General features: G+C 36.9%; 1 protein-coding gene across 1 annotated transcript; it reads left to right on the forward strand.

Moving 5' to 3' along the window:
- The first annotated feature begins 302 nt into the window (after positions 1-302).
- LOC116728996 (uncharacterized) lies at positions 303-11,533 on the forward strand. Its single transcript, XM_032577373.1, has 5 exons — positions 303-2,017; positions 5,642-5,818; positions 7,418-7,628; positions 9,101-9,314; positions 10,040-11,533. The coding sequence occupies exons 1-3, from the start codon at positions 1,532-1,534 to the stop codon at positions 7,457-7,459; spliced, it is 705 nt and encodes a 234-aa protein (XP_032433264.1). The 5' UTR covers positions 303-1,531; the 3' UTR covers positions 7,460-7,628; positions 9,101-9,314; positions 10,040-11,533.
- The last annotated feature ends 2,452 nt before the right edge of the window (positions 11,534-13,985 follow it).

A 13,985-nucleotide genomic window follows, 5' to 3' on the forward strand; every position in this document is an offset into this window, starting at 1 on the left:
TAAGAGGAGACGAAAGTGAAGGTAAATGAAAAGAGAAAACGGTGCTAAGGCTGCAGGCAGGATTAGATGCTGACAATGATTAACAGGGATGGAATGAAATGGAAATCTATATGACGCAGATGGATCCAGGAGAAATGAAAGAAGGGCGAGATGTTTGTCCAAGCCTGTCACCATAGTTATCAACATATCCTTTTTTTTATTCATTCACCAGTAATTTGAGACAAATTCAGAAATACCAAAAAGCTGAAATATGTTTGAGGACGCTGTCTTTTTGTGTTGTTGCTGCTGTATTAAAGTTACAGTGGAAAAGAATTAGAAACGACAAGTAGATACATCATTTAATAGCTTGACATGAGTTATAGTGCATCATGAAAGTATTCACAGCGCTTCACTTTTTCCCACATTTTCCCCATGTTACTGCCTTATTTCCGATTGTATTAAATTAATCTCTTTTCTCGAAATTCTACACACAAAGTGTAAAACGACTAGACGAAAAAAGAAATCCTTAATATATAAGGCACATGGCGCCCCATCTGGAGTCCGGAGATCATTAGAAACATCATGTTTGGAGGTACTGGCATCACCATGCCAATACCGTTTCTATAATGAAGCATGGTGGTGGAAGCATCATGCTATGGGGATGTTTTGGAGAAGCAGGAACTGGCGGACTAGTCAGAATAGAAGGAAAGATGAATGCAAAGACTGTCCCAACTGTCAAGATATTTTTGGAATAGCCAACACAGAGGTCTGAACTAAAAAAGAAAAAAACTCAAAATCTGATCATTTTTGAGAACTTTCACAAGATAGAATGGGCAAATGTAGCCAGTTCAAGATGTGACATTCTAAAGCAGCTACCACAAAGACAAAATGCTGAAATCATAAAATGACATATTAGCTTATGGGTATACCTATACAGCCAGGTTACAGGAACATATGTTTTATTAGACTTGCCTCAAAGATTTGTATGCGTTTTTGCATAGCTACACAAGATATATGTAACACAAAAGACAGATAAGATTTTGAAGTTTCCCACTATGTAAGTCAAACATTTAAGGCATTTGAACTTTTTTTTTTTTTTTTAGGTTCCCAGTAAGAGCATGTGTCTGTCTTAGAGAAAGAGAGTCCGATCTGGGCTCTCTTGTTTTAGTAAAAAGTAAATCAATAATTTCCCACAGAATAAAGTCAGAGCACACCATTCAGCGTCATGTGCGTGCCCACAGCATGGTTTAAGCTCCCTTTCTAAAGTCCGGGCACCTTCAGGAAAAAAAAAAAGAACATTTCTTTTTCCTGCTGACGCTCCCTGGACGCACACTTTAATGCCTGGGAGAGAGAAAGGGAGCGAGGCAGACGGAGGAAGTCATGCTGCACAGCTGAGAGGAGGTCTGTGTTAGAGCCGCGGCCGCTCGGGTTGAGTGTGCACGGATGCAAAGTCATCTCTTCTCTTACAATGAATGCCTTAATATGGACGGCTGGTTAGTCATCTGAAAACACCTGGAACCCTCCAGTCAACCCGTTTCTCCCTCCCTGCGATATGAACGGGTTGCAGCCAGAAAACGCTGGAGTTGGTGGAATCGGGGAAACCGCCGAGGAAAAGTACGGAGCTCTCGCCTTCGACACGGCTCTCAGCACTTTGGTGGTAGTGGCCCTGTACGTGGTGGTGAAAGTCAGCCTCGACGGCTTCAGGCAATGGCGTGCACGGATCTCGGTGCTCGTCGTGGGCTCGGGTCCCGTAGGGCTGACGGCGGCGCTGGTCGCTGTCCGCTCCGGGAAGGTGCTGAAGCTGACCGTGCTGGACGAGAGGTACCGGACCGCGCTGCTCTGCCGGCCCCAGCAGATCGCCCTGGATCCTCGCAGTGTGAAGTTTCTACTGGGACTCGGAGTGGACTTTGATAACATGGAGGGCTGCTGGCACAATGAGCACTTCTTCACTAGGATAGGCGTGTTTCAGGAGTATCTGCTGAGCATCCTGGAGCAGAAGAAGCAGAAGGTGGAGATCAAAGTGCAGCTGGGAACTAAGGTTGCTTTTTTAAATTTATTTTTTTTAAGTTAGACACAAGCATACGCAAAAACAATGTGATTTAAGTAAATTAACATTGAGAAAAAATATAAACTCCACTGTAAAATGAATTTGAGTGATTTAAATATCAGACATTCAGTTATAATCACCATCAAAAAGCTTATTAGTTTGCTGATGTAACGTTCACTAAAAGTTACATTATTTAAACATAGTTTGTATTCGTCCAAATTTGAATTAAAGTTTAGGATTCAGAATTATTCTCATAACCATTGAGAATAACCATGGTTCCAGCAGGGAATGGTAGGGCTGCTACTGGGTGTTTAGGTCTAAATATATCACTTGAGGAAATTTAAGTCATAAAACTTGTAGCCAAAAAGAGGGGTTGTCTAAAGCATTAATTTTAATTTGTATCTTTAGCCTGTTTACCTGACACTACAAAATGCTACAGTCAGATTTCCAAGTATAAATAGTTAATTTCAGTGAAGATGTATAATAAATAAGAAACTGATTTGTTTTATTTTTTAATAATACAGAGACATATCAGATTAACAATAAAATTAGAACTTATGTAAATTAATTAGCTTCATTTTGAAAACTGATTGGAATTTGACCAATTGTGCCTCAAGCTGTGGAACATGTATAAATAATACTCATATATATTGACTAAAATGTAAAAAAAAAAATTAAACAAATGGCTACATAAGCTTCATTGCCTAAATTCAGTTTTCTTTCCCATCCTTGTGTCAGTTTATGTTAAAACTCACCAATATAGTCCTCCTGGAAATATACACCAAGTCAATTGTGGTTTACTTTGTCAGTAACAAAACTTAAGTGATTCTCCCTCCATAAGGGCTCTCAGTGGAAGCAGCATCCTCAGGCTCTTGATCCAGGCAGAACAAAGCTGATATCGACTTAAATCCCTCTACAACTCTGACATGTTTTCTTCTCCAAAAACTTCTTTTTAGTTGCTTGTAAGTTGTCATGGTAAACGTTGTCTTCCTATTGATCAGTTTCTCAAATTCACACCGAACAAACCAGGCCCTGAGCAAATCTCTTTCTTGCACTCCACTGTAATCCTAAACTGAAAGAATCCACTCAGTTGAAATCACGTTATATAAACTGACCTAAAAACAACCCTTTTCAACATTTAGTGGGTCAGTGAAAAGCAAATGACAGAATTAGCTTAAACAAGTCTCCACCCCGACACTTTACGGCATCAAACAAGTGGATTTCGAATGTAATCCTATTTTGATTCCAAAGGATTTATTTTCCAACAGAAGATTATTTTCTCGTGCATCCAAATCAAATTGCTCAGTGTGTTCTGGCTGCTGAAATTACGGCATTTTTCAGCTCTGCTTCAGCTTTCAATACAGTATAATGATGAAATAACAAGACACTTACAGCTGCAGCTCAGGTAGCCACCTGAGATAAAAACTGTTAGAGAAGCTGTCATTGCTCAGAGACAGCAACAATTATTATGAGTGCAGCGACTATTTTTGGCCTGCCTTAAAATAACCTTCACATGTTACAATTGTTAAAACAGTATTTAGACCCCTACATTTATCACAAGAAAACTTATAACAACTTTAGAGTATTTTTATTGGGATTTTATGTGATGGACAAGCAAAAAGCAAAGCTTAATTGCAAAGTGGAAAGAAAGGGATAAATGATTCTCAGTTATTTACAAATACAAAACAAAATAATGTGGCATTTATTTCTAATCATCCCTTTTTACTCTAATATATTTCAAGTTATCTAAATAGTTGCATGTGTGTGATTCGCACAGTAATTTCAGTATAAAGTCCAATGCTCTGTGAAGGTCTTAAATGTTTGTTACAGAAACGGAAAAAAAACAGCATCATGAAAACGAAGGAACACACCTGCTACCATATTCTAGAACATTATACCACGTTCTGAACATTTCATAAAGTATAATTAAGACAATAAATGTTCTAAGAAATGGCACAGCTGGAGCAGCTGTAGGGAAAAGCAGGAGGTTGGAAGAATTGACAGGACAGCTATGAAATTGGGCCTTTATGAAATGGTGGTAAGAACAAAGTGATTGTTAAAAACCCAGATGTCTCATTGAAAATTTGTCACAAGTTGTGTAAAATATGTGGAACAAAAGGGTCTGGCCAGGCGAGACTAAAACAGAAAAGAATTTGGTACATGTGCTTCTGTGCTTCCTGGAGAACTATTTCTGCACATCATTCTGAATACGTCATCCCCTCCATCCTCATGTGATGTACCCCAAAAAACTGAAGTTTCTGGTTGCAACCTTACACAATGTGAAAAGGTCAAAGGAGTATGAATACTTTTTGAAGGCATTGTACTTGCATAGTACATTTTGAATCTTCCATTTTACATGTTTTCCAGTACACCTTATTTTAACTTGACATTTACTATCGGTCTTATTTTATCGCCCTTTTTAACTTTGAATATGTCCCAAAAAAAAAAAAAGCGTAATCATGCTGAATCTTAGTTTTCTCTCTGGCTTTGGCCTGTAGATTTTCCTTCTTATTTCTGCGTTTGCTCTCATCCCTTTCTTGTGACTCAGTGACCTTTGAAAGATGGAGGACAAGGTCAGCAGGGCTTTCGGTCACAGCAATCTGCGGCTTCTTTCAGAGCTACTGCCAACCCGGCCATTTCGTCTTGATTAGACAAGACAGTGGGCTTGATGACAGATACTTTTACCCTCCCAGCGAATGCTTCAAAGGTCTGAGAATATGTTGGGGGCGGGGGTCTTTTAAATTACCTGTTCAATGTGGTCTAAACAGATTAGACATAGATCTCTTTGGATGTACGCTATTAAAGTCCCTCCACAACCTTTTTATTCTCTCTCCCAGCCTGGCTGGCTGTCCTCCAACTTCATTTGGCTGCCTCTTTTTCCTCCTTAACACAGGAAAGAAGCTGGTGAGAGGTTGCAAACATTCACCAGAGAAAATAAATGAATCTCTCAGTTCAAAGGATGTTCTGTTTTTAGGACAAGCTCAACCAATATGTCTCATATAAATAGCTTTCACTGATATATTAAATTAAAATCCACTTGCTTCCTCCTGCAGATGAACAGATAGCACAACAAGCGAAGTCATATCCGTTAGACAAGCTAAGGGGGAGGAAATGTAAACAAACCACCAGACACAGTATAAATATCACCTATAATGCATAGAAAAGGAAAATACATTTTCAGTAAGTAAAATATTGATTTATGTGTGTAATTTTAACATGCTACATTTTATTTAACTATAATTTTTCAATGTCATCTAATGGTTTGTTCCCATAAATGGGTGATATTATGTAGCATCTTGGAATTAGTAGGGTTTTTTTTTCTATCATCTAATTGGTTTGTGTCTGGAAAAACATTCACTTTCCTCTTACAATGCTGTGAAAACATTGTTTACAAAATCCTTGTTTTTGCTTTTTTTTCTTGCTACACTACAATGTTATGTATACTATATATATATATATATAAACAATTCCATTACTACATTAATGTAAACTGAGTGAATGTAAAAGACAATTTAATTAATTGTGATTTAATAAATTGTCTTTAAAGAGAGCCCAGTTTGGACTCTTTGTATATCATATATTTGTATATCATCATGGACATATTCTGTGTTTTAGTTTACGGAAGAATACCTGCAGCGGATTCCGCACAATGACTGGCCTCGAGTCATCGTGGTGGCTGACGGATCGTGCGGAGACTCCTGCTCTGTTTTAGGAATCAGCTCTGACTACATTGTGGAGTCCTGCCACGCCTACGGAGCTAATGCCACCATAGAAAGATCAGACCAGAGACAGGTAAGCAGCCACACTCTGGTTTTTGTTTTTCATAGACATCCATCAGTTTGTCCACCCGCTGATTTCAGCTTTTCCAATATCAAGTGGTGGACTGAACTGACCTGTTGTGGAAACAGTGGATCAATGGTGCTAAATAAATCCTGTAGATATGTCAGTGCTTACAAATTGTATAAATGTTCAAACCCAACAACAGTAAAGCATAGGAAGCTATGAAAACATAGGGATTATCTTTGAAATAAAAGTGATGAAAAACACGACGTAAGCAGGAAATTGCCTAATTCCCTCCTCCCCACACAATGTTAATGGAACCAGTTAAATTCTCATAAAATCTTCACACTGAGAAAGAAAATTGTATGTGTGCATTTTACCACATGTACTATGAACCAATAAATATTATGTTCTTGTTTTTGTCAATAATAAACCCTGCTACAAAGAAGGCAGCTTTATTTGCCTTCCTCATGTTAATGATCTGACCAAACAATGTAACTGGAAACTGTGGCATGCATCGGTGCTAATCTGAAATACATCTAGAGAATGACATTTTAGCCCATTTCTTTTTGCAAAATACCTCCAGCTTAGTCATATTAGATTGAGAGCTTCTGTGAACATCAATTTTTGTATCTTATCGATTCTCATTTGGATTTATATCCAGATAAGAATCCTATTGAGAAAGCCATTCTAAAACAGGATCTGAACCAGCAGTGTGCAAACTGTTCTGTCTCATGAGCCAGAAAAATAAATCACAAAACTAAAATCACAAAAAAAGAAAAGCATGTAGTTTGAAATTTTTATTTTTCGGTCAGTTTGGAAAAAATAGAGAAAAACTTTAGTCCATTGCCAGTAATGACAAGAATTGGGTGACTTGCTCTTAAAAAAACACACAACCTGTAAAAGCGCACACAGGAAGAATAAAAGAATAACAATTAGGAGTTCAACAAAAGTTTAACCGTCTGAATCATCAGATGACCGATGTCAATGAAAGCTAATTGTTCAAATTATATTTCAGTTAATGATAGATCATCCACAGTGACAACAGAAGAGTAGGATTATTTTCATTGTGGAAATAAACAGGTTCAGGTCAAACGCTCCAGGCTAAAATGTGACTAACACGCAAACACAAGCAAGTGTTTCTTGTTGTTTTTATGTAACCATAACCATTCATATCACGTCTGCCTTACTGGCTGTGTGGCTGCCTTTTATTGGCTGTTCTCTCTGGCTGCTTCCTGTAGTGATTGAATTGTCCTCCCAGGATATGACCTGGTCCTCCTTACTGTCCATTCCCCCATAGCCACCCAGTTCCCATTCCCCTTCCTCTCTATCTCCAGTGGCTGCTCTAAAAGCTGCTTTATGCCTCTCTTGCTGTTTATGTCACTGAAAAGAAAATGTATCAATTTTCTCTTGAGGGAAAATGAGAAGCTACAAGCTACAAGGTTGAACTGCTGAATAAAAAGTGAGCTATTTTTAATCTCTTCTGAAGAGACAGCAGGCCTGCAGACAGAGGTGATGATTTTCAAATGCGTTTGTTTTGCTCGGACTGCAGTTTATGGGCTTGAATTGATATGAATAAGATGAATCAATTACCTGTTTTACTACGTGTAGGTGCCCACACCTGAGATACGTGCACACAGTCCTCTATTTTGACCTGTCTGCTTATGGAGTGGAGGCTCTCCGAGAGAACAAAAACACGACAGCCAAGTCTGGCTTCCACCTGAAGATCTATGGCACCTTCAGAAACCGCTACATGGCCCTCGCCTGTCCCACTTCTGACACCAAAATGGTTCGCTACCTCAGACAGACTGCAAACTCCTTGGTAAGACTTCTGTTTCTGTATGCTGTTGTGAAGACATAGTACGGCATTTAAGATTCATTCTCAGCCTTTTTTTTTTTTTTTGAAGAAATGTACTTTGATTCACTTGTGTGAATTGAGTCTCTGTATTCTGTTTACATGGGTTACTATTATGTGTATTCATCTAGCAAAAAGAGCCGCATATAGTTGAATAAGTAGAGAAGAATGTTCTTAGTTGGTACACCTACATTACTGTGGGGATTTTTTTTTTTTAAAGCCACTTGATTGTCCAGTCAAGGTCCTTTGATCATGCATAGCCTGCAGCTGCGGCACACAGAGCAGTGGTAGTTCACTCAGGTACATAGCAAGACCGACCATGGAGCTCTTGTTGCTATGTGGGTGGCCATTCAAATGCACTGTTACTTGGTAACAGTTGGCTTCATAAGTATGGGTCGAAGAAGAGCAGAGTTGAACAGAGAAAATAGAGAGAAGAGAGACTTGTCATTCAAAACCCACAGATGCTGTGAAGCTGATTCAAAGGCACAGTCACCAGACGCATTTATTTTTCTTTAATAAAAATGAAGAGGGTGACTAACGGTCAGATCAGCTGCACACTAATAACTGAGCATCAGCAAGTGTTAGAAGCTATGACAGGGCAAAAGGTCTGTCTGTTTGGTGATCTGGAGCAAGAAGAAAACGGCAGTCATCTTCGAGAAGAAATGATTTAACTCCTTGAGCTGAGTAATAGCTGGATGCATGTTTACACAATATACTGAACCTACCATTTAACATTGAAGTAATCAGAGTTTGGTAAGAAAATGCCCAAGTATGGGATATTTGTCTTCCAAAGTTAGTGATGCAACAAGGATATCTCTGATTTTTTTTTGTCTTCTTTTGTCATTTTAAAGTCTCTCAGTATATGTGTACCTAAAATGACTACACAAACATAATAAAAATAAATAAATCTAATACAGTATTTTTTAACTTTTAAGATGCTGTCTTGTGAACATTTTTTAGGAATGCATTTTTTTTTTTATTCATTGCTAAATGAATTCACAATTTAGCAATTTTGACTTTTGGGACTTCCAAGAGGAAGCTTCCAAACTTCTTTTTGTATATTGTTAATTCAAATGTTCCCTGGCATTTTTTGTGTGTGTTTTCCAGATTTATTGAAATTTATTAATAGAACATAAGGACAATGCACGCATTAATGAACAAATTCACAGCAATTATAAATACTTCAGACCCTCTCCTAAGGGTAATTTCAATTATTACAAATTTAAATTCAAATGTTGCATTATTTTTACCTTTTTGTCAGGGATCACATTTGAATAGAGTTTTCAGCTCCAAGTAATCTCCAAATATATCAATATAAAAGACGGATTAGTGGTCCTGTGATGAAATTAAGATTCTACCAAAGGCCCCATACAACTATTTTTAAGTTTTCAAAGAATATGTCTTAACATATTTATTACTGCCTTTGTTTTATTGGTCAGATCATGAAGAACATTTTCCATGAATCCTTCAATGCCTACAAGACAGACATTGAACCTCGTCTCAACGATGTGACGCTTCACCACATGCAGTGCAGCCGCCGACTCTTTGAGATACAGTTGTCACACAGACGCATCAGTGCCGCCTACATAGAAGGAGAAAACGTTGCCGTCATTGTGGAGGGCGAAGCGGCACGCGTCCTCAACTTCGACACAGGTACAAAGACAATATATTAATGTGAACTATTTTGCTTCAATTCATCCTCTCTAGAGGGGATGTTTTTTATTTTCCATTCATACTTCCATGTCTTTTTGATTTACAAAAATATCTATTTATCCACAGATAAACTATAAATAAATAAAATATTTTCCAAGTATAATTATCACATATTTATCGTTTATAGATGCATCTCCGTCATTAAGATTCTGTTTTTTTATCTTGTTAATTTAAAAGTACTTTTATTTGTATGCCTTTTTACAGATCTTGTGTTTGAATCGTACATCCCCGTCACTTCTGCTCTTAATAAATAACAAAAGAGAGAAGGAAAGACAAGTTAAATAGTAGTCTGAACATAACTGTGACAGAATTAGACAAGAAAGGAAATTAACTGAAACTGAATCAATGATTAATGAAAATTGAAGGCTAAATTGGTTGTTTTAAAACAAATGCGTTTTTTAAAATTCAGATAAATGGTTTATTTTATGAGTTTTACTTTTTATAAAAATGTTACATTTTGCTTGGCCATGACAGATGTTTTATTTTTCAGCCCATTACAAATACATTTATTTTTGACAATTGGAGATTTGCTCCTCCACATTGTGTAAAATTGAAGTATTTCTCTGAGAAAAGCATCACTTCTTTACCCAAATATGTGTTGAGATAAATCAGCTGTCTTAATGTCTGCAATTTATATTTTCAAATCTCTCTGATTCATCCTCCAGGGTTCGGGGTTAATCTAGGAATGCGAGGCCTTGAGTCAGTGGGGACCTTCATTTATCGGACAGCCACTGCTGTGGACCAGAATGATATTTTAGAGGCCCTGTCAGCTAAGATGAAGTACTCCAAACAGGTGGCAGAGACCTTCAAGCAGACAGGTCTGACTGAGTCAATGTATGAATGAGGAGGCAGAAGATCCTGCTGTGTACTAAGTGCCACCCAGTGGACAGAAGTGGATCAGAACGTGAAGACGAGGCCTGAAGCCTGCACAGTGTTAATGATTTCATTTCAGACTGAGCTTAAAGAGACTGATCAGAAAAATAATTGAAAAAATTGGTAACCTTTTTCTAATTTACAGGCAACATATGAAGTTGATGAAATTGAGAAATGCTAAAATTATATTCAGGAAACCAAGGACAATCATAAAGCTGCAACAAAATATTTTCTGTGGTCTGTATAGAAAAGATGTTCTGCTCTAAAATAGTTGGAATTAACTGAAGCTACACCACGGTGGATTATTTTCCTCTATTTTCCCTCCTTTAATTAGACAATCCATTGACTTGATTTCCAGTTAATTGACAGTTGTGCACAAGAGCTGCTGGAGAATAACAGGACTGTGTTGAAGCATCTTCAGCACAGAGTGAGAAATGTTAGGGCTATAATTAACAATGATTTAAAAAACAAAAAACATATGCTAGATCAGATGATGCAAGGCAGCAGCTGTTCCACTCGGGGTTTTCATTGCCTCCTTTGTATCTGTGTTTTTGGCTGCTGATAAGGCGACATAATGGTCTTACGCATTTCACACGATATCTTTTTTTACTTGTACATATTTTATATGGACAGAGACAATGTGGCCATATTGTGATTTCTTTTGTGCATATTTTCATCCAGATGATGTGAAATATCTCAAAGATGATGATGTAGTAGAAGTGCCAATAAAACTGATGATGAACTCAGTGGATTAAGTGCTACATCTATTTATCTTTTTTATCCTTAAAATAGAAATCAGATGGGTCCAGTAGGAAACCATGTACGTGTAATTATGATGCATGATGTGAAAAAGTGATTCATAATGCATATTCATTCAACTTTTACCTAAAGATGCTCTAGAATACAAGGGCTCTCTCAAAAACATATTACAATTTATTGTAAAGCATGGAAGTTTTTAGAATAGACATCAAAATAAAAACAAGAATAACTAAGAAAAACATTTCCAAAACTGTTTCAGTTATATATCCATACTCACCATTTTTATGTTTTCTTGAGCTTCCCTTTTTTCTTGTTTGCTATGATTGGACTGTGGGTCAATGGGTTCTGTTCCAGTTCCATCCTGTCACATGTTGATGTTCCCCGGGGAAACACACTTAACTTCTACTGATGTGTGTGTGTGTGAATGTAAAAGTGGCTGAGGTGTAAACTGCTTTAAATTGTCAGCTTGACCAGAAAGGTCTTATATAAAAACATCTGTAATATCTGCAAATGAAATATTAAAATACGAATGCATGTGTTTTATCTTGCACAATACATCCTCGCCTACCTGTACTTAAATTCTTTTAAAATTCAACAGATTAAGATTTAATACTATATGAAAAATTTAAACTTAAGGATAAACAGTGATTAGACATTTACATTCATAGCTAAATTGTAAAATAAAACAAATTTGGTTAATTTATGTCCTTTTACGTTAATGATTCAGATTAAATCATATTTCCATCTTCCATCAAGTTCATGTTTTTCTGTTTGAACATGATCTTTCTTTGTTCTACTCTCTAATATGTTTAGAATATTAAAGCTTTACACAGATGATAAAAGTATTAAGTTGTAATTATTTAAAGTTCCTGTACTTTAATTTATTGAACAGATTATGAGTCTGTTTTCCGTTCCTTGGCAAAAATGTTTACCTAAAGAAGAAGATGATGTAATTTTGGTTTGGGGTAATAATGATGACAACATGGTTTAATAACAAAAGGGAATCTTGCATTACCAACACACACGTGTCTGTAGGTGATTGCAAACCCACAAACTGGTGGAAAAACTGTGATCTAAAGCATTATTTGGTTATTAATGTGATAACAATAATTTTAAATAGAAATTCTTCAAAATTTTGCAAGATTGTAATCTAGTAACTTAATCTGTTGCTCCAGCATTCAGTCCTGAAACAATTGTTTCTGTTAGATTGGAAAGCTGAAAAATGTAAGAGATTTAAAGAATGCTATAAATTTCTTCTTTACAGATGATTTGCGCTGATCACAATGGCACCATACAAATACAACAAATCACTATTAATTAGTAACATTAAAAGTTATCTCTGTCAAATTTTGGCTTTTTAAAACCATTTTACCCCATTTTAAACCTGGAATTTGGTGCAGAAAAAGAGAACCGCTTTTCATGTTGGTATAATTGCAGGAGGGTTTTTCATTTGTTACTTTCTAGAATAATATAAAGCATGTTTGGGTTAAAGTTGATAATGCATAAAATAAGGATTATTCATTTTAATTTTGTTCGGTCATTGTATACTGATGTATACCCAATTATATTTTAAAGCCACTCTGTAAATATTAGAGGTTTAAATACTGAAACCTGCTGAGATCCATTATAACTCTGTGGCAATGTATTTAACCCACAAACCCAACAGACAACTTCAGATCTTCTCCTCAGATCTGTTTCCTCTGACTAATTAAAAACATTCCTCCTCTGGCTTGACCTACTCAAGGTCAATAGTCTGGACCTCTGAACTTGCCCCCGCTGTAGTGTGAGGCCCTTCATTAGATTAAACACAATAATGAGAAAATCTTTTATCTTTGCATAATTAAAGCTAGGATGAAAGACAACTCAATCAATGATGTGGAGCGACAAGTTCGTAAATGAATTAGATCTGCCAATGAGGGACTCGGTTCCGATCAATTACAAATGTTAAGCAGGAAGTGGATGTGCAGAGAAAAAGTGAGATGCATGTAACTGTTCAAAAATTATAATTCATCACAGATATTTATACATAAGTTTGACTAAAACTTATTTTGTGTCTTTGACTTGTTAAAAACACACAAAACAAAATGCAGCATGTCTAAAACAATCGCTACGTTTAAGTTGGAAGTTGTGTGCCAAATAGTCTTAATTTAATAGCATCAAATAACCACAGGGGGGCAGTGTTGCCCTTCAAAAATCCTTAAAGTTCACTGAAAGTCTGGGGAAAAAAGTGGCAAAATGGTAATTCATTTCAAAATGTAATTATCTTTTTAATCAAAACATTTTTTTTCTGATTTCCATTTAGATTTTATGTCACACAGAGAAAAGCTTCCAAACTTTATATTGATATTACAATCACCAGAACAATAACAGTTTTTCACAAGATGCCATAACATAAGTTTTCATCTTCTGTTCTGCGGATTATTCTTGCGTTTCTTGAAGGGGGAAAAAAAAATGAAAGAAGAAAGTTTTCTCTTGGAATGGTGCATCTTCTTTAGAGGCGATGGGAAAGGATGTGAGTACAAGCGAGTATTGATAAGCCTTCAGCTGCTTTCTGACACACCGACAGGAAGTCACTGTCACATTACTCAGATATTGGCATCTTGTCCGATTGCACAGAGAGCTTCTTATGTTTGCTGCCAGCACAAATACATACCAAGTCATGTCCATACACACACACACACACACACACACACCCAGACACACCCCCTCACACACACCCACGCACGCGCACATAAGGAGAATAGACAGTGCATGGATACTGTGGCACTGAGAAGGAAATGTTAAGCAGCACCTCCATAATTTGTTGAAAAATGCACTCTTCTTACTGAATTACAAATCTTCACTTTACTCTATATTTGTACAGGCTCAGCGTTGTGGGCTGAATCCGCAGCTGGATGTCGACCTGACTAAATCGTCTGCTGAACAATTATCAGTTCCCCTATCAGTTCTGCTCCTATCTGTCCCATCACACTCACAGCC

This window comes from Xiphophorus hellerii, chromosome 2, assembly GCF_003331165.1.
Source record: "Xiphophorus hellerii strain 12219 chromosome 2, Xiphophorus_hellerii-4.1, whole genome shotgun sequence".
Lineage (NCBI taxonomy): Eukaryota > Metazoa > Chordata > Actinopteri > Cyprinodontiformes > Poeciliidae > Xiphophorus > Xiphophorus hellerii.